The sequence below is a fragment of the Leucoraja erinacea genome, chromosome 6, assembly GCF_028641065.1.
Source record: "Leucoraja erinacea ecotype New England chromosome 6, Leri_hhj_1, whole genome shotgun sequence".
Classification (NCBI taxonomy): Eukaryota; Metazoa; Chordata; class Chondrichthyes; order Rajiformes; family Rajidae; genus Leucoraja; species Leucoraja erinaceus.
The window spans coordinates 58,486,467-58,506,033 of record NC_073382.1 but is presented as its reverse complement, the minus strand read 5'-3'; the positions used below and the strand labels follow the sequence as shown (position 1 = coordinate 58,506,033).

Below are 19,567 nucleotides of genomic sequence, written 5' to 3'. Positions count from 1 at the left end.
TTACCTATTTCCTTCGCTCCATAGATGCTGCTGCACCCGCTGAGTTTCTCCAGCATTTTTGTGTACCTTCAAATAACAACTACCATTTCCCCCAAGTTTTATTGAAAGCTTCACTGAAGAAGGGTCTCGACCCGGAACGTCACATATTCCCTTTCACCATTGACGCTGCCTGACGCGCCGAGTTACTCCAGCATTTTGTGTCTTAATCTCAAAAAGGTTGCTGTTTAATTAATTGAACATTAATTGCCTCCCATGTATGGACAGACAAAAACGTAGCCCTCAGATTTCACGTTACACTATTCCTATTGATAACACCAAAATATTCTCGGTGGTGCTTTCGGCCGGGTATATTTTATTTACCTTTACTCCAACTCTCCCTTTACATAAATAACAATGCGCAGCTTGTGACGCTCTTGTTAATTGACAAACAGTAACATTAAACCAGAATTGCTGATATTAAATTATTGGAAAGTTGACCCAAAGTCTTGTTTTTCAGCCGTTACCACACCCCTCTATGAATATGAATAAGCTTTTTGTCTGGCTTTGCGAGGAGTCTCTCTCTCTCTCTCCCAGCGCTGGGCAGGGCTGGGGAATTGCTAGAATGATGTTACCCAGAAGCCAAAAGCTTGCGTGTTTTCCGCTGGTGTTTGACGCGTTGTACGAGTTTCTGGGCGCGCGGACGAGCTGTGCGCGCACACGCGCCCCGACCCTGTTCTTTGTTTGCACGGGCAAATAGTTAGCAAAAAACCTCCCCCAACCTCACATAGCTGGCGACATCGGGGAACAAAAATAAAGAACAACAGCAGCAGGAGCAGCAGCAGGCTTGCACTGTATCCGTGCGGTTGCGTGTGTGTGCGCGCATTCATTGGCGAGCAGCGCATCTGGTGCCCAGATCATAATGTTTGGTCCAGATTGTTAGCAACAGCAGCGGCAGCGGCAGCGCCAACTGCAGGACGGGCTGTAGGTGCCGCGCCCTGACTCAGGTCTCCGGCTCAAACATCCTATAGCAGAGCTGCTATAGGATCTTTGCTCCGGCTCGTCCTGTCCCGGGAGCGCGCATCTCGCTGGCAGCGCGCGTGTCCGCGTCCACGTGCACGCGCCCCGCGCGCTCCTGCGTCCGGTCGCGCGCCTCCCGGGGCGGGGTGGTGCAGAGCGGAGACTCGCTCTCGTCCAAGTCACTCATTCAGGCAGACAGACAGAGCGGTTTCCTGTGTTTGTGTGGCTCAGGCGAGGGTGAGCTGGGAGAAGCAGCAGCTGTTGCCACCTGAACATGGTCTAAAGAAGAGGAGAGAACTTCCCGGCAGCTCGCATCCACGCCTAGATGCACGGATCATACCCGACCGGAGAGTAAAGAGGGAAGAAAATCCGCAAATTTAACGAAGATGGCGAACGACTCTCCAGCTAAAAGTCTGGTGGAGATAGATCTCGCCTCTTTACGGGTGAGTATAGGCTTGGCTTTGAAGGAGGGATAACAGTTTCACAGAAAGACAATGTGAACTCTTCAGCCGGAAACAACAACCAATTTATTCGAGCTTTAAAACTTATTTACACATGGCATTGAGGTTGTTATGTTAAAATCCAGCCAGTTGTCAAATTATTTATGCAGTTTGTTGGGCTTTGATGGGAAAAGCAGGAACAGTTCGGAGCTTTCTTTGTTTGTGCATGTATTGGCATGTGCATGGAAATGGGGCGCAACAGCTGCATCTCACTCACCATCATCCGGCTAGACCAGATTTGGGATTTATACCAATAATTACATTTTAAAAACATTTATTTTTCTAGGACCCAGCCGGCATATTTGAATTGGTCGAAGTGGTCGGAAATGGCACATACGGACAAGTGTACAAGGTTTGTTTAGTTGTTATTCCTATGCCCCTTTTTTCTTGTACATGTTGTATTTATTCCATCGAACCAGAATTTGTATGATTTGGAACTTGATTTGTTTGTTTAAATTTGCAACGAGAATTTATATATTTTTGGCTTCATTATTGATGATTGTGATTTCAAGAGTATTACATCCAGACAACGGCACAAATATAAAACTGGAGAAGACAATACATGTTACATATTATCTATTATTTCCTCTGTAATTCTGTTACTATGTGGATTGAGCTATCGGTACATGTCAGTTTGTAACAAACTCTTTGGGCTGTTATGATGGACATAGCCACAAACAATGGTTTGTGTAATGGTTGGTTGTATCGACAAAGTGAGAGCAGATCAGGCTAAGTTTAGCTTTATTTTTTGCCAACTTGCCAACTTTTTCCAAACTACAGTGGTTCTTGTTACATTCACCAGAAGAAGGGTCTCGACCCGAAACGTCACCCATTTCTTCTCTTCAGAGATGCTGCCAGTTCCACTGAGTTTCCTGGATTTTGTGTATATCTGCAGTTTAAACCAGCATCTACTGTTCCTTCTTATTACATACATCCACCACATAGTTGTGTTCTGGATATTCTGGCTAGCTGGGATCTAGAAATGAGCAAGCCTTTGTTGATTGTGCTTCCTTTCACCAATTACTTCATTCAATTGGATCACTGCCACTGAAGATGCAGGAAGAATTGGATGGAGACTTTTTTTAAACATTTCACTAACAGTTTTTGCAAGTAAGCAAGGCTTTAGTCTGATGGTAAGTATGATAAATAATGTCACAAACTGTAATCACTTCAGAAAATGGAAGGGGAGATGAGAGGAAGTATGGGTTGTTAAAGCCTTTTTGTTCAGCACTAATCACATTCACCATGCGCAAACTTAATGCCAAATCTAATGTGAAAAGATTTATTTGAGTGAAAAGGTGGCTTTGTTTTGATTTTTTTTAAAATATATACTATTATGTAACAAGATTATTTGTTCAAAAGGGCTTTTATTTTGGATGTTTTGGCTGTTAGGCAACTTTGCATCCAATTCTATTCAAAAGATTCACAATGAATGTTAAGTACTGGTTCTTGAAAACTTTTTTTTGCAGTTCTAGGAGATTTTCTGTTGCTGATTTGTATAGTTTGTTAAAACATCATCTTATTTTGGGAGGTTTTATAGTAACCCATTGTGTTGTTTGTTACAATTGTAGCATTTCTAATTCCTTCATGCCAGATAAAAGATTTGTGTGTGCACGTTCTACTCTTTTGTCCTACGCCGTGGCTATTGTGCAAATTTGCTGTGTGTCCATGTTTTTGGAATACTGTATTTTAATACTTGGCTGTGCTCCAACTTTCAGAGGACCATTAGAATTTGTAATGCTCATCATAGAAACATATAAAATAGGTGCTACAGTAGCCCATTCGGCCCTTTGAGCCAGCACCACCATTCAATATGATCATGGCTGATCATCCAAAATGAGTACACTGTTCCGGCTTTTTCCCCATATCCCTTGCTCCCCTTTGCCCGAAGAGCTAAATCTAACTCTGTAATTTTAATTATCTGTAATGATGCTTGTGACATGCCTTGTTTTGTCAAAGGTAAATGTAGGAGCATGGTTTTGGAGATTATATTGTGAATAAAGGAATTCATAAAATACAATCACAGTCATAGCACAGAAACAGGCCCGTCAGCGCACTTGCCAATATTGACCAAGATATCCCATCTACACTACACCTACACCTCCCCGCGTTTGGCCCACATCCTTCTAAACACTTCCCATTAATGTATTTTTAAATGTTGTTATAATACCTGCCTCAGCAACCATCTGGCAAGTCACATACCATATACCGACAGTGACAAAGACTCAACATTTATATTTTTGCCTCTGTACTCCACAATTTGAGATTAGTATTAGAAAACAAAAATCACATATGGTTAAAGTGCACATTGTCATATTTTAATAAAAGCCATTTTTATACATTTTGGTTTCACCCTATAGAAATTACAGCAGTGTTTATACATCCCCCCCCCCCCCCATTTCAGGGCACCATAATGTTTGAGACACAGCAATGTCATGTAAATGAAAGTAGTCATGTTTAGTATTTTGTTGCATATCCTTTGCATGCAATGACTGCTTGAAGTCTGCAATTCATGAACATCACCAGTTGCTGGGTGTCTTCTCTGATGATGCTCTGCCAGGCCTGTCTTGCAGCCATCTTTACCTTATGCTTGTTTGGGGGGCTAGTCCCCTTCAGTTTTCTCTTCAGCATATAAAAGGCATGCTCAATTGGGTTCAGATCGGGTGATTGACTTGGCCACTCAAGAATTTACAATTTTTTAGCTTTGAAAAACTCTTTTGTTGCTTTGGGAGTATGTTTGGGATCATTGTCTTGCTGTAGAATGAACCGTCGGTCAATGAGTTTTGAGGCATTTGTTTGAACTTGAGCAGATAGGATGTGTCATCCTGGGATGTCAGGACTGTCTTATGAAGAAAGACTGGACAGACTTGGTTCATACTCTCTAGAATTTAGGAGATTGAGAGGGGATCTTATAGAAACTTACAACATTTGTATGGGGTTGGACAGGCTAGATGCAGGAAGATTGTTCCCGATGTTGGGGAAGTCCAGGACAAGGGGTCACAGCTTAAGGATAAGGGGGAAATCCTTTAAAACCGAGATGAGAAGAACTTTTTTCACACAGAGAGTGGTGAATCTCTGGAACTCTCTGCCGCAGAGGGTAGTCGAGGTCAGTTCATTGACGATATTTAAGAGGGAGTTAGATGTGGCCCTTGTGGCTAAAGGGATCAGGGGGTATGGAGAGAAGGCAGGTACGGGATACTGAGTTGGATGATCAGCCATGATCATATTGAATGGCGGTGCAGGCTCGAAGGGCCGAATGGCCTCTACTCCTGCACCTATTTTCTATGTTTCTATGTGTCTATACACTTCAGAATTCATTATGCTACTACCATCAGAAGTTGTATCATCAATGAAGATAAATGAACCAGTACCTTCAGCAGCCATGCATGCCGAGGTCACAACATCCCCACCACCGTGTTTCACAGATGAGGTGGTATGCTTTGGATCATGGGCAGTTCCTTCTCTCCTCCATACTTTGCTCTTGCCATCACTTTGATATGTTAATCTTCATCTCATCTGTCCACAAGACCTTTTTCCAGAACTGTGATTGCTCTTTTAAGTACTTCTTGGCAAACTGTAATCTGGCCATCTTATTTTTGCAGCTAACCAGTGGTTTGCATCCTGCAGTGTAGCCTCTGTATTTCTGTTCATGAAGTCTTCTGCGGACAGTGGTCATTGACAAATCCACACCTGTCTTGTACAACTGTAACATAACATCCCAACTTCTAGACTCAATACCCTGACTGATGAAGGCCTGTGTACCAAAAGCATGTTTGACCACCCTATCCACCTGTGTCGCTACTTTTAAGGAATTATGTACCTGCGCTACTAGATCTTTCCATGCTACAACATTTCCCAGGGCTCTACCATTCACTGTGGTGAACCGACTCTGTTTAGACCTCCCAACATGCAACGTATCGCCTTATCTACATTAAACTCCATTAACCATTCCTCTGCCCATTTGTCCAACTGATCAAGACCCTAATGTACTTTCTGTTAATAAATTAAAATTAATTGATAAAAATGTATTAATTTAATAAATTAAATAATTCATATAAATCATTATTTTGCTACCATTCCAATTTATTCATTTTCTTGAGAGGTCATATAATTTGCATCCTTTTATACAGTTTACATTTGTATTGATTAAGGTATAATTGTCAGAACGGGGTGGCTTAAATATTTATTAAATATTTTCTCATTTTTGTTTGATTTTTTTTGCTGAGTGTTATTCCTTGGGTGCCATGTTTCATATCTGAAAACACAAGGCACTGCAGGCACAAGAAACTTCTCATATCTGAAGAAACTGGGAACTGCAGATGATGGTTTACAAAAAAAAGACAGTACTGGAGTAACTCAGCAGATCAGGCAGCATCTCAGGAGAACATGAAGAGGTGATGTTTTGGGTCTTGACTCAAAACATCACCTATTTATGTTCTCCAGAGATGACTTGCTGAATCACTCCTGCTCTTTGTGTCATTTCACATATCTGAACTTTGCCAGTGAGCGTATTATTATCACAACAGAATCTAATCTTTTTCATTTGATCTCCATTTGCACATTCCAGGTAGGCATCAAAGAAAAAGAGCAACAACACCCAAACTGGTTGTTTTTTGTTGCTTTTCGTGTTGCATGCAGAGTGGGTGAACTGTCTAGGGATGGTTCAAACTAGGATCTGGTCTGCAGGACCCCCACTAATCGCTATGGTTTAGTGCCATGTTAGACAACCTGTTTTGTGCTATCTTGGAAATTTACTTTGATTTATCTTATGGAAGATGCAGTTCCCTTAGGAGTGCATCATTTACCATCTGTGCGAAAGTTTGGAACTGTGGAAAAGCTATTTGAGGAAATATCCTTTTTGTATTCCTACTGTGTAATGCACTGAAGAAATTGCATGGTAAAATAAATAATTTGTCCTTTCCAAGTCTAGCACAAATTTCTTTTTGGTAAATATTGGATACCTTAATGCTTGTAATGCTTTACCTCAACAATGAAGAATGTTTAATATTGTTTTGTATCTGCTTATGCATGTATGTCATATCTGAGGATGCTTTCTGTTGGGCCTTTTAAAATTAGGTCTTCGGTATCATGGGACTACTGAAGGTTTAACACCTACTTAATGAATAGATTGAACGCAACTGACTACATGAAATAATTGACAATTCTATATTTAGTAGACTAATGAAAAGTGCTCAAAAATTCGAACTTTTTAGTCAGGATAAATGCACGTAGCAGAGAGAACTATGGAATGAATTATGCCTACACTGTTGGAGCACATTTTGTGTGGTTTGTGAAGTACATCTGAGCCTTAATCATGAACAAAACCTTTGTGATGTATACATTTTCTGGTTTGCGTAAGAGGCGTACTATATATTTTTTAGTTCAATTAACATTGGTATTGCCTATAGTTGTGGCTATTATATCAGATCTGCAAGAAGGACACTTATGGAAACATGGTGATCTTCGTGAAAGACTGATGGATGCTGATTTCATACATTCTTTTTTGTGGTTTGTCATTACATAGGTAAATGCTCCAAATTTCGAACGCATCCAGTGGCTGATTATTGTTTCTCTATTTATACATTTTTCATTCTTACTTGAACAGAGAAAGTGGCTTTCAGTTCTTAAAAGGACTGAGTTAATGTCATTAAAGTTGTGTTCAATTGCACTTCTATGAGGCCGTACAGTTTGTATTGTAACTGTTAGTTATTTAAATGACTTGAGTAGGATCAGGGTTAAGGTTGTAGAAGGTTTAATATAAAAGTATGACATATTCTGACTTGGATGAAGGATTGTGGCGTACAGAAATTTGCTGGTGAAGTACAGAAAGGTGGGTTAACGCAAAGAGTTGGCAAAGGATTTGAGTGTACAAGACAGGTGAAGTATGATGCGAGAAGGGTGAATTTATCAACTGAAAGGAAGAATGAAAAGTAAAATTCTTACTTAAACAGGGTGATCTTTAAAATATAAACAAAATGCTGGAGTAACTCAGTGGCTGAGGCAGCATCTCTGGAGAACTTGGATAGGTGACATTTTGGGTTGGGACCATTCTTCAGACGGATTCAAGGGAGAAGGAAGCTAGAGGCACAGAACAAATCAGACAGGTCATCGATGACTCGGGAAAGGTGGAATGAGTCCAGGTTAAAACGTGGTCAGAGAGCAGGAGGAATTACAGAGGGGGAGCAGGGAGCGAGGGTGCTGCTGAACTCCTGTCGGAGAGTGGATGAGGACTTCAACGTAGGCATACCTTGAGGCGATTTTGCAGTGGAGCAGCCAAAATCTGTAGGAAGAAACTGCTGCAGCTCAGAACTTTCAAAGTAGGGTAACCTGGTACACAAAACTGAAGAAGTTAATATGCAGATGGAGCATACAATGAGGACAATGGAATTGGCCTTTTTATTGCAAGGGGCTTTGGAGGATAAAGCAGGGAAGCTTTGCATCTTCCCTGGATGCAGGTGACATTGCACTTGGAGTACTGTTTTGCTCTCCATATAAAGATACATTTGTGCTTGTGTTGAGGCAATGGAGAGAAAGTTGATTTATAGAGTTGTAGAACTATTCAGCTGGGCCACAAGCCCTTTAGCTCACTTTGGCTGTGCTGGTATATGGGGCTAATCCCATTTGCCTGCATTTGGCCCAGGTCCCTCTTTAACGCTTCCTATCCATATCTGTTCAGCTATCTTTGGAAAGATGCTCCGAGTGAAAATGTTGTCTCTGAGGTCCCTTAAATCTCTCACCTTTCATCTTAAGCCAATGTCCTCTAGTTTTAGAATCCTCTTCCCTGGGGAAAAAGACGATGAGCATTCAGTTTATCCAATCCCTTAACAATCTTGTACACCTCTACAAAAGGTCCTCCTATGATCCAAAGAAAAAGTCCCCAGCCTGCCCAACCTCTTCCTGTAACTCAAGCAAATGAGTCCAGGTAACATCCTGGTGAATCTTTTCTGTACCCTTTCCATCTTAATTTTTCTTCTTGTTGATTGGCCAGAACTGCCTGCAGTCTAGCCAACAAATGAGGTCTAACCAACAACATACATGCTGTGCCAACCTTTGTACTTAATACCTTTCCCAATGGAGGCAAGTGTGCAAGGTGGCACCTTTACCACACTGTTCACTTAACGTGCCGTTTTGGGGAGCCTGATCTCCCTGCTCTGCAACACTCCCCAGTGTTTTATCTGCATATACTGTGCAAGTTTGTCCTTGTTTGACATAATGAAGTGCAACATGTCACATTTGTCAGAGTTAAATTCCATTTGTCATTCCTTCGTCCACTTTCCCAACTGATCTTTATCTTGTAAACTTGGATATCATTGTTCACTGTCTACTATACCACTGTGAAAAAAGATGTTTATATATGAAGGAAGTTTGTGTACTTGAAATTTAGAAGAATTAGAGGTGAAATTATTGACACAATAAATTCTGAGAGTCACCGAATGTTGAGAGAATATTTTTTCTAGAGGCAGTATTTGAAGTTGGGCATTAAGTTTTAAGAAAAAGGGATTGTCCATTTAATACTGAGAAGAGGAGGGATATTTTGTCATGGGCTATAATACTTTGGAATTCTCCTCCCCAGATAACTGGAAGAGGAGTCATTTATATTCAAGACTGAGATTGACAGACAGCTGAACTACAAGGGGACTAATGAGTGTAGACATGGTTAAGCTTGTTAACTGCAAATTATATACAAGACCATAAGACATAGGAGCAGAATTATGCCATTTGACCCATCGAATCTGCTCTGTCATTCGATCATGGCTAATCTATTTTTCCTTTTAAACTCCATTCTCGTGCCTTCTTCCCTTAAATTTTGACACACCACTGAATCCTTGCTTTAAAAATACCCAATCACTTGACCTTCGCATCCATCTGTGGCAATGAATTCCACAGAATTGCCACCCTCTGGCTATAGAAGTTCCTCCTCGTCACCATCCTAAAGGTGTGTCCTTTTATTCTGAGGCTGTGCCCTCTGGTACTAGACCCCCCCCACTACTGGAAATATCTAGATGAGATAAATAAGGTAATTTGCCAGAGAATAAAAGTGCTATGTAATAGTGAGAAAACTGCAGTAGTTAGATATCTGAAATAAGAGAGTGGCTGAAATTGTCAGCAAATCAAATAATATTTGGAGAGAGGAATATAGACTTGGTCAGATCTGATGCAAACTGTAAAAGTTAATTTTTCTGAAATTATTCAGTTCATTGTTGAACCCTGAATATTAGCTTAGTTTATTGTCATGTGTACCGAGGTACAGTGAAGAGCTTTTGTTGCGTGCTAACCAGTCAGCTGAAACACACTACATGATTGCAATCGATCCTTCCACATAATTCAATGACAAGATGCACCTCTCCCATCATAATTCCAAAGAGTTAATTCCTTCTACAACTCCCTGGTTCACTCCTCACTCCCCACCAACACATGATTGTCTTATCATGGCACCATCTCATTCAGCTGCTGGAGGTTCAGCATTTGCTCTTTTATCTCCTCCTTTACACTAACTAATGTCGAAATATGCTTATGTGAAACTGTAATCTGTTCATATTACTTCCCGATCTAGTCTACCGCATTGGATGCTCACAGTGTTGCCTCCTCTATATTGAAAAATCCAAATGTGGTTTACATGACCATTATCCCTAATCTCCCTGTTGTCTTTTAGTTTAATTCTCTCTTGTATTCACATTCTAACCAATATCTTTGATGTCTGAAAGAACTGCAGTTGCTGGTCTAAATCGAAGGTAGACGCAAAATGTTGGAATAACTCAGCGGGACAGGCAGCATCTCTGGAGAGAAGGAATGGGTAACATTTCGGGTCAAGACCTTTCTTCAGTGATGTCAGGAGAGTTGGCAGGATAAAGATATAATGTAGTCAGAGACAGTAAGACTGGTGGGAGAACGGGGGAGGGGATATAAAGAGAAAACAAGGGCTATTTGAAGTTAGAGAATTCAATGTTCATACCGCTGGGGCGTATACAACCCAAGCGAAATATGAGGTGCTGTTCCTCCAATCTGCCTGTGCTTGGTCTCGCCGATGTAGAGAACTTGACACCTAGAACAGCGGATACAGTTGATGAGATTGGAGGAGATGCAAGTGAACCTCTGTCTCACCTTGAAAGACAGTTTGTACGTTACTGTCCTCTGGACTCAGCATTGAATTCAACAGTTCTGATGAAATACCACCAACCTGTTCACTCTCCGTACAAATGCAGGCCAACGAGAGTATTTCCAACATCATTTATTTCAGCTTTCCCATAACAGCAGTGTTTTGTATCTCAGTTCCAGTCCTATTTTTTTTTTTTCCTTTTCTGTGCTTGTTTATGCATTTGTTTATATCATCTGCACTCTGGTAAACTACAATTAACAGGTCTTCAATCTCTGCCTCAGCGGCCACCGCCACTATTTGCATTGTTTAGTCTCACATCTCCTTCCTGCCGCAGACACTGCCCATGTATGTACAATTTAAAATGTTCAATTTTTAATTTTTTTTATCCCTCTAATAAAGGCTCCCGATAATTTAGCTTCAACTCATCTTTTCATTGATGCTGCCTAATCTGAGTATTTAGCACTTTTTGTAGTATATTTAGTAGCAGAATACACACTGGATATTCAGTAAGCCTAAGGTTGTATCAGACTTCATGTAATAAAAAGAAACCACAGATTCTGGTTTATACCAAAGATAAACACAAATGCTGGAGTAACTCAGTGGGTCAGACAGCATCTCTGGAGAAAAAGGATAGAAGAAGGGTCCTGACCTGAAATGTCACCTTTTCCTTTTTCTCCAGAGATGCTGCCTGACCCGCTGAGTTACTCCAGCTCTTTGTGTCTGACTTTGGTTCAGTCATCGCTGGCCATCTTTATTCCATGTGCCTTACCTAATCTGTCATTGGTAGACTTTAACTTCAATTCACCTGCATCCAGTTCTAAATTTCAAATATGTTGTAGAAACCAGTCAGCTTTAGTAATATTGTATTGGACTTTATGCCATGGAAGTTGTGACATTGGTTTTGGAGATTTATAATAAATCATTTTCATTGATAGTTATATTCTAGAATTTTATTGGTGCTTTCAGGATTGAATTTCAAAGCATTATTCCATTGACAATATATCTGCGTCTGAACCGTTGACATTTCTGGCTTACTCATGTTTATGGATGCACATCAGAATGTTGTGTAATTTGTACTAATTTGATGTAGTGCAGAGATATTTAATCACAGCAAAAATTAATCACCAAGCTGGAGGTGAGTAGTGTATAATTGCACCTTGGGGCAGTATTGTATTTTTCACTTCACTGGAGTTGGTCTCCAGGATGTGACTGTTCTGGAATTTGATACTTCTATGATGCTGCTGGAGTTTGTGACTCATTTGACCTGAGATTTGACACAACTAAGTTTCAGCCCGCTGGTGCTCTGACCTTTCCCATATCCTCTCCATCTGTAAGACTTGTCTACCTCTGCATCATCACCCGCTTCACCCTTTCAGCACATCTGCTTAAATCCTCATCTATATTTTTGATGTGCCCAGTCTCATCTGCTTCAGTGTGACTCGTACAGCAATTCAAAATGCACACTACTTTAAATTTGAGTTATCTAAAACTCTGCCTATGGTATGACGTACCAAGTTCCTTTCATTAATATGCATTTCAGAATGAATAACTGTAGTATGTATCTTGGAAACTGGGCACACTATCATCCGTATCAACTATTTAGTTGTGGCTATTTGAATGGCATATTTGGCCCTGGGTGTCTACATGATAAAGTGAGGCTATTTCCATTTTAATGAAATGCCCAATAAGAGTAGAAATTGAAATATTTTGAGCAAATTAAAAGAGCAAATTGCTTTGGGGTTAGTGAAACTTTGGCCAGAAGTGGTGCCTGATTATTTGCAGAATGAGTACCAACTTCCTGTGAATAGTCATGACTTCACCTTGATTTATATTAAATCCTATATATTTAGCTTTGTCTAAAAGCTAAAATTTAAAGAATTCAACATCAAAAATAAAATTATGCATCAATTTATGCCTGTTCTTGAGTTTTGCACTGTCTTTTTGAACTGCATTTTATCTCTGTAAAACAATCTTAAGTTTTGTTTTTGCTGTTTTGTTTGTGGATATAAAAGTTGTGTTGGTAATGTAATGTGCTCTTCTATCAGAGATGATAGAAGTTAAATTAGACCGAAGATAGACACAACAAAATGCTGGAGCAACTCTGGGTCAGGCAACATCTCTGGAGAAAAGGTGATGTTTCGGGTTAGATCGCTTCTTCGGACTGAATAAGGGTTTCCCAAAACGCCACCTATTTCTTTTCTCCAGAGGTACCTCCTGACCTGCTGAGTTACTCCAGCATTTTGTGTCTGAAGTTAAATTAGTATTGGTAGACAATTTGGAGGCAATTTGCCATGAGCTGAGAAGGGAATGTTATTGTGAATTGTAATATGTATTCAAAGTATTAAAATGTTTGGATATGTTACATTTTACAGTTAACTCTACCTAATCTACAGGAGATATATACAACTAAAGCTTGATATACTAGAAATCAGTTGAAATTAGTCAAAGCGATTTTGATCCAAAGTGTTAGCATTGTAGTTTACTCTGTATTGTCCAGAAGTATTACAATTTGAAAATAACTGAGCAGCAAAATGTTTATTGTTGTAATGAGAATTTTCAATAGCATTTCATCTCCTCTTGGATGCACAATTAAACGGTTTCCTTAAGGCTTGGAAATTTCAAGCAATGACACACTTTACAAAATTAATCATATCCATGCATAATAGTTGTACTTTGGGAACAATTTAATTAGCCTAAACAATAACAGTCTATTTCCTTAGAAGCAAATAGTTATGATAATTTTCCTTTGGGTGCTCTTTCAAACCTTGTGCCCTTCGTCAATGTAGTCATGAATGGCACTTTTTTTCCCCCAGAATTGTCTATTCATAGTCACACAGCACTGAAACAGGCCACTCAACCCTCGATGTCTGTAAACTTCGTAGAGTGTTTGGAAACGGGCACTTAAGCCCAACGTGTACATGCCAACCAAGATGTCTACCTAGGCTGTGGTTTGCCTGCATTTGGCCCATATACTCTCAACCCTCTACTATTCATGTACCTGCCTAAATGTCTCTTAAACATTGTAATTGCATCTGCCTCCACAGCTTCCTCTGTCTGCTCATTCCATGTACCCACCACCCTCATGGAAAAGTTGCCCCTCGGGTCCTTTTTTAAATGTTTTCTTTCACCTTAAATCCAAGTCCTCCATTTTTGGACTGTCCTGCCCTCGGAAAAAGGCTGGGACCATTCATCTTATCTTTGCCATGAAAACTATGGAGTGCCCATATTAAAAATCCCATTCACCAGCACTTGCTTTAGTCCTATTGCCCCTGTCCCACTTAGGTGATTTTTTTATAGGCGACTACAGGTGACTAGGCTGTTGCCACATGTTCGCTGGGGTGTCACCTGTATGGTGGTGAGTAGTCTCCTCAGTTGCCCAAAGAATTGTAACGTTTTTCTGGTCGCCGCTAGAATTTGAAATGTTCAAAACCTTTTGGTGACAGTTGGCGACATTTGGCTTGTCGTAGCTTGTCGCCAGGATGACATAGCTTGTCGCCGGTGCTGACTTTGGTGAATTCCATTGGCGACTACCTACGTCAACTGGCGACTGAATTGTCTACAGTTGTCGTCGACAGGGTCGTAGCTTGTCGCAGGTGGTTGGCGTAGGTGGACATTCTAATGGGTCGCCGGTTGTCGGTAGCTTGCTGTCGACTAGGTGGTAGACAGTCGCCATTTTTTTGGCGACGTGCTACGACCATGACAGTCGCCGAAAAAATTGCCTAAGTGGGACAGGTTCAGTAGCCTGCTGTGTTAAGATGATTCCGTGCTCATCCAGATGCTTTAATGTTGTGAGAGGGTCTCCTCCATCACAATTTTAGGAGTGCATTCCAAACTGCCACCTCCCTCTGGGTGAAGACAAATCTTACTCACTTTGGGAAGATTAAGTTGCTGGCAACTGCATGTTGACCAAATTCAGAGTGATAATAAAGAGAATATGAAATGGGGTTCTAACCTTTTCTTAAGAATTAGCTGTGGAGCTGTTTGCTAAACGTATTTCACATTTTTGTTTATATTTTATTTAGTTGAGTTTGCAACATAATAGAAACTTTAATGGAGAGATATTGAGTTACCACTGCATGATGTAAGGAGATGCCATGTAGATTTGAAGGTGAGGGTTGCTTTTTTATCGGTACTGGTGATTGCCATCTGATCTCCATTTGAGACTAGAATGGTCTTTTGCTGTGGGGGGGGGGGGGGGGGGGTTGGGAGGGGGGGAGAGAGAGAGACAGAGGGAGAGATTCATTCTGAAATTAATCTTACACTATTGAAGTTGCCATTGTCATGATTTTTGTTATAAAATGGATGATTCTGTTGATGTATACTTGATACTGCAATTTTAAACAATAAATAACAATTCAATGCAGATTTCTAGGATGTTGCATTGAGCTTTCATGTATTGTCAACCTCTAAAATGCTTTGTTTCTTAAATTAATGTGTTTGCTGACAAAGATATCATTTAACAGAACAGTGAGTGGGCAGAGAGACCTATGATTTGCTGCCATTTGTTTCTGATTGCTAACAATAGTATCTTGCATTTTTCCAAAAAGTGTATATTGGAGACATTTGAAAGGTTCCCAAGAGCTCTGTTGGCATTAGATCATTGGTTTGGAACACTGAAATCAGTGATGGCAGTACAGATGCTCCCCGATTCACGATGCTTCGACATACGATATTTCGACTTTACGATGGTGCAAACATTGGGTGACGGCAGTGAGCGGTAGCTCACTTCTGGTCACGTGATGAAATTGTATTAAATGTGTTTTCGACTTACGATATTTTCGATTTACGATGGGTTTATCGGAACGTAACCCCATCGTGGGTCGAGGAGCAGCTGTAATCCAGAGAGAGAGAGAGAGAGAGAGAGAATATTAGTAGTGATGTATTCTGTTTGTAGTGGGGGTAGTAAATCTTTCCTTTCATTTAAGCAGTATGACAAAGTTAATATTTATTTAACATTAATTACCCACCTGTGTAAATCAGTGGGATTTTTTTTATCCAGATGTTTGTTAGTCTTGAATACTTGTGTTACTAAAAAAACTGAAAGTCATGTGGAACTAAACTTGTTTTTTTTTTACTAATATGATTAGAAGAACAGTGGCAGGAACAATGCAGTGCAGCATAATTTGGAATAAAGATATTTATATTTTAATGGCTAGATGGTTGAACAAGCTCCTATTTGGCTTAAGTTAATGTCTGTGTTTGAACAATTTAAGCAAGTAAGTTTCTAGGTTGTGACTCCTGAAATATGCAAGATAATCTGAGTTTGATTTGTGTGTAAATGTGTGATTAAATGCATGATGAAGACCCAATTGCTTCTGCAAGATCACACACAATCTCTACTAGTCCAGTATAAAATGCAATAGGATACCTATTATTTGTGGAATCGTGTTGTGGACAGGAGTGTAAAAGGAGAAAATTGGTATCAGGCCAAATGAAAATTAAATTAAAGGCATTGAAATTATGGAACTTTAATTTAGAAATGAAAGCTGCTGCATTTCATTTGATTAGTTCACACAGCAATTTTCACAGCATACTCCATGAGTGGCATTGCTCTGTCTTCACTACATTTTGTAATGGGATGTCATTACTGACACCAAATGTAAACTGTATGATGGAATAAGACCTATCCAGAAGTTCCGTTGATGATTGATTTGACCTGTTTATGATCCAGTTTCACTTGAATCTTTGACCAGTTTCTGTTTTGAGTGCCAGACCCCACAGATGTTACTGTGGTTGAGTAAGCTATGTTTGCCCCTAGTCTGTTCTGGTATAAGGCCAAGGCCATTACCTGATGAACCATTAAATGGTTTGGTACTAGTTCTTTAATGTGATTTGTAAGGGGAATTTAGAGAACAATTAATCAGTTCCAATGGTTGGGACCTACAAAATAGGTAAAACACAAAGTGCTGGAGGAACTCAGCTGGTCAAACTGGAAATGGGTAGGTAATATTTAGGGATCTGGGTAGGTAATATTTAATATTAATAGTAGGGATCTGGGTAGGTAATATTTTGGGTTGAGACAATTTTTAATCGTCCAGGTGATGGGTTCCCTTTCTTTGAGTTTTGTTTTGTAAGTGAATTTAGTTTTGTAGCATTATTTCCTCACCAATCACTTTGAATTTAAATATTGGACTCGTGGCTTTTTAGGCCATTGTCCTAAACATTGGCTACTGCACTTTCTTTTGCTACTGGGATTGGTAATTTCAGTTATAGTGGAAAATGCTTTCAGAATTACATAATTGGAATGTCTGTAATATATCAAATGAACTTACCAGCAGCTTGGCTCATTTTTAAAACATTCCTGGAAATATTATTTACACTGTCCTCATGTTTTAATTTCCTTTAATATGGATTATCTTTCTCAGAGGGAGCTTTGCCTAATTTCATTTTGCTGCTTTTTTGGCACTGGTCAATGTTGCTGGAGCAACCTATGCTAGAACAATAGGTGGGCTGCAGTTAAAGGTCATTGAGGACATCTGTTAGCAGAGTCAAAGATTGTGTTTCTAGGAGGTGGAAATCTCTATTTTACACTTAATTGTTCGAGAAAATGTTTTAAAAGTCTAGAAATGTTTGCAATGACTCTAGCCCTCATACTGCTAGATCCCCCTTCCTCGTCATTTGGCCATCTGGTTTTACTTAAAGTCAAATGCAGTCGTTTCACCAAGAGCTTTTCCCTTAGGCTATATCAGCCTTCAATCTGAAACCAGATGGGCTATATTCTCTGTCATGTGAGATTGTTTCATGAATTGATATAGGTTTTAGGATTAACAGCTGATTTACTGGAGAAGCCTATCTCTTTTTCCTGATGCTCAAAAGAAAAGATTTTCTTTTCAATAGTTGTGTAATATTTTTGACCACAAAATGAAAATGTATCTGTAATGCTATTAGTTTGGTCAATTTAGTGTATAGATAAAAAGAAAGGGAAATTGAAAATCCCGTAATCTAGGTGTGTTTTCATTTAAAAAAAAACTGCTTTCAATGTTAAAACAACAAGCTGGTAGGAAAAGCAGAATAGGTAGGAGAGTGGTGGGTATAAGGAATGAGCTGTCAGAGGAAGCTGCAACCATAGGTACAATTACAATATTTAGACGTCATTTGGACAGGGACACAAATGGGAAAGGTCAAGAGGAATATATGTAGTTAGAACTGTTTCTTCCTCTCCCCTGACACCTCCAACCTTGTAAAATGGTTTTAAAGTCACCGAATGCCTTTTTAGCATTTTAAAAGATGAAAATATTTGGCAAAAATCATACTGTGGGTAACTTCAGAGAAAATCAAAATCAACAAACAACCTTCACGGAGTTAGTAATGTTAGAATATGTGACAATAACAATTACCTGTACAGTGCGAACATTAATATTATTCTGTTCACCGTCATACTCTTTGTTAATCCCGAGATAACATTTCTCATATTAAAGTAAAAATGGAAGAACTTGGTTTTATTGTTGTTACTCTGTCTGTTCACCTGCTACCACAATGGTGTGATATTAAAAACTGTTGGAGATTGTGCACAAGGGAACAGTTGTGATCTTATGATCAATAAACAATGCATTGGTGTTGGATTTGAATCAATTTTGATAATGATCTCTGCCTTCGGGGGCTATCACTGCATTAATGTTGTCCTTGCTGCATTCTTAATTAAAGAACGAAAGACTGATACTTGTTACATTATTTATGATAGAAGATTATCCTAGTTTTCGTCTTGATCTTGTTCCTCTTCCGGCTGAAAATTGTGCGGCAAGATGTGTGTGAATCATGTCCATGACCTCTTCAGTGAGTAAAATGTGCAAACTTGTGCTAACCCATTTGGCAAGTGTGCTGGTGGGAACTATTTTTGTTAGACTGATTAAAGTTGTGGTTATTCTTTGGATTCCAATCTTATCAAAATTAAAATGGAGGTAATCATTTGCAGAATTCAATTACATTGTTGAATGCCCTTAATGTAAGCTTGATCATGTAAGGACGTTTTCTTTTGCTTCGTTATAACTCAGTTTGAGCAAATGAAAAATCAGGCTGACAACTTGACTGTATTTCCCTCAATTTAACACTCAGCTGTGAAATCTATAAATATGTTGTAAGGCCTAGTTACAATATTTGTTAAAATTGATTGGGGAAAACATTCCCTCATATTCTGCTTTGACCAATCGTGAATTTAGTTATTGCCGTATGCTTACAAAGTAATTGAATGTTTTATTCAATAAAACCAGTAGCCAATGATAGACACAAAATGCGGGAGTCTAAAGAATGGGCTCGACCCGAAATATCACCTATTCCTTTTCTCCAGGGATACTGTCTGACCCACTGAGTTACTCCAGCATTTTGTGAATATCTTTGGTATAAACCAGCATCTGCAGTTCATTCCCAACCTGCTTAAACCTTTCTCAAGCCCAGTAAAGTGTTGCTTAAAGATTCCTAATGACTGGGCTTAGTTTCAATTTTCAGATACTCACAAGATGGGTAAATGTTCTGATGCACCTTTTCTTAATGATGTTTTGCTCTTCAGTCCGAGTGCATGAGGAAAGCAATAGATGTGGAATATGTGATCACATGTGAAGGCATATATATTTTTTAATCAATGCCTACTGATTATTAGCATGTTTTTAAAAATACTAACATAAAAACAAAGTCAAAGCAGCGTATGGTTGCTGGCATTGAAGTCCATGCTGTGAATGCTTTAGTTTTGATTGTGCACCCATTGCGGTTCTCAATTAGAGCTTGCGACATAGTGTAGTTTGCACAGTATGCTATTCTTTATATTTGTAGGTTAACATGAGAGGGACTTGGGGGACAAACTTCACATATTTAATACATTTATTTACTGATTTCATTAATCCAGGCTGTTCAAAATCTAGAGATGGATGTGAGCATTAAAACATCTGATGATCTTCCCACCTTTTAGTGTTTTTTTATTACTCCGATTTAAATTGCATTTAAAAATTTTTAAATTCTAATTTGCACCTGCATTTTCAGATCA

At 39.4% G+C, this 19,567-nt stretch overlaps 1 protein-coding gene across 7 annotated transcripts in view; it reads left to right on the top strand.

Annotated features, from left to right (window-relative positions):
- Window positions 1-769: 769 nt before the first annotated feature.
- Window positions 770-19,567, top strand: part of LOC129698193 (mitogen-activated protein kinase kinase kinase kinase 4) — a 270,553-nt gene continuing 251,755 nt past the window's right edge. For 2 of the 7 annotated variants that reach the window (XM_055637154.1, XM_055637152.1), the window contains exons 1-2: window positions 777-1,439; window positions 1,783-1,848. In XM_055637154.1, the coding sequence (XP_055493129.1) occupies window positions 1,383-1,439; window positions 1,783-1,848 (123 nt within the window). In that variant the 5' untranslated portion in view covers window positions 777-1,382. Of the gene's footprint in view, window positions 1,440-1,782; window positions 1,849-19,567 lie in introns of all 7 variants that reach the window. The other 5 variants (XM_055637148.1, XM_055637151.1, XM_055637147.1 and 2 more) reach the window with 4 other exon arrangements.